This window comes from Opisthorchis viverrini (assembly GCF_000715545.1).
Source record: "Opisthorchis viverrini unplaced genomic scaffold opera_v5_141, whole genome shotgun sequence".
NCBI lineage: Eukaryota > Metazoa > Platyhelminthes > Trematoda > Opisthorchiida > Opisthorchiidae > Opisthorchis > Opisthorchis viverrini.
This window is the reverse complement of record NW_008751798.1, coordinates 819214-820633: the sequence shown is the minus strand read 5'-3', so window position 1 is coordinate 820633 and position 1420 is coordinate 819214. Positions and strand designations below refer to the sequence as shown.

The 1420-nt window shown below is 48.3% G+C and overlaps 1 protein-coding gene across 1 annotated transcript in view; it reads right to left on the bottom strand.

Moving 5' to 3' along the window:
• Positions 1 to 691: 691 nt before the first annotated feature.
• T265_06679 (hypothetical protein) overlaps positions 692 to 1420 on the bottom strand; it is a gene marked incomplete at both ends in the record, with an annotated part of 6587 nt that continues 5858 nt past the window's right edge. Inside the window, 2 exons of the mRNA XM_009172004.1 lie at positions 692 to 830; positions 880 to 1193. Coding sequence (XP_009170268.1) covers positions 692 to 830; positions 880 to 1193 — 453 coding nt within the window. The remainder of the gene's footprint in view (positions 831 to 879; positions 1194 to 1420) is intronic.

The following is a 1420-nucleotide window of genomic DNA, read 5'->3' as shown; positions in this document are numbered from 1 at the left end:
GGGGGTTCCTTCTTCCCAAGACCATCTGGCGTACCTCAGCATTGCTAATCCGATGTTCCAACCAGACTTGACCAATGCTTCTGAGACACCAATGATCAGACACTTACATCTACCGTATGTCCTCTGCACATAGGGACCGCGTTTCTGATCCATAGGGCAGTATAGATCTCACCACCACAATGTAAACTCTGCCTTTGATAGAAAACTGACGTCACATCGGCGCCATAGGTGTCGAAGGTTGGCACAAGTTGCCCTAGCCTCTCCGATTCGAGAAGTAATCTCATTTTCAGTCATTCCACCGGAGCTTATACAACGGCACAGACAAATTTATCTACCACGTCGACTGGCTGACCTGCAAGAAACAAACTTTTGTACAGCGATGTGACTGGTAATGATGGGAAAAAAGAAGATGATACTGAGCATGAAAAAGAGCAGTTGATGTTCCAACCAGACTTGACCAATGCTTCTGAGACACCAATGATCAGACACTTACATCTACCGTATGTCCTCTGCACATAGGGACCGCGTTTCTGATCCATAGGGCAGTATAGATCTCACCACCACAATGTAAACTCTGCCTTTGATAGAAAACTGACGTCACATCGGCGCCATAGGTGTCGAAGGTTGGCACAAGTTGCCCTAGCCTCTCCGATTCGAGAAGTAATCTCATTTTCAGTCATTCCACCGGAGCTTATACAACGGCACAGACAAATTTATCTACCACGTCGACTGGCTGACCTGCAAGCATGAGGCATTGGTCTGATCCCACATAGTCTTGTAGCAGCAGTCGTGACATATATTGATAAAACTCGTCCTTCTCAGTCTCAGACCTGTAGTTTGTTGGGGCGTATGCTGATACGACAAGCAAGCACCGCTTACCGCATCAACATCAATATTAATTGAGCAGCATAAGGGCCACTGTTCGCTGGGATCCAGTCCAGTAAGACGTTTTCAACCTTGGGGCTGAGTGCAACTCCCACACCGCAGATACCACGAACCATTGCGTCAGGCTCACTGGACACTCCAAGAGTGAAATGTGGATCATCTAAGCTCGTCCTAAGCAGTTTGAGGCGCACGATTGAAGGGGGGCCTTGTATGTCTTTTCGGAGACACAACATACATCGATAGGTAAAGAAAGCAGAATCCCAGCAAGAGTTGTCGGCAGGAGACGCCTGTGGCCCAGACACTAAAATCTGCAACGTGGATAAGATCTTTTGAGGATAGTAGGTGGCTTATTTTTCTGCGCTAAGGTTTAAACCGTCACGAAGAGACTGGACCTTACCGTGGTGTGACGGTTTGCGCACCTCAGCGATCCATTGAGCTACACTGGAGAGTGTCCCGCGACACTCACAGAGTCTCTCATACCAGGTTGGTCAATGGTTAGAGGTCTGACGAACACAGTCTCCTGGCCCTCCAGGTT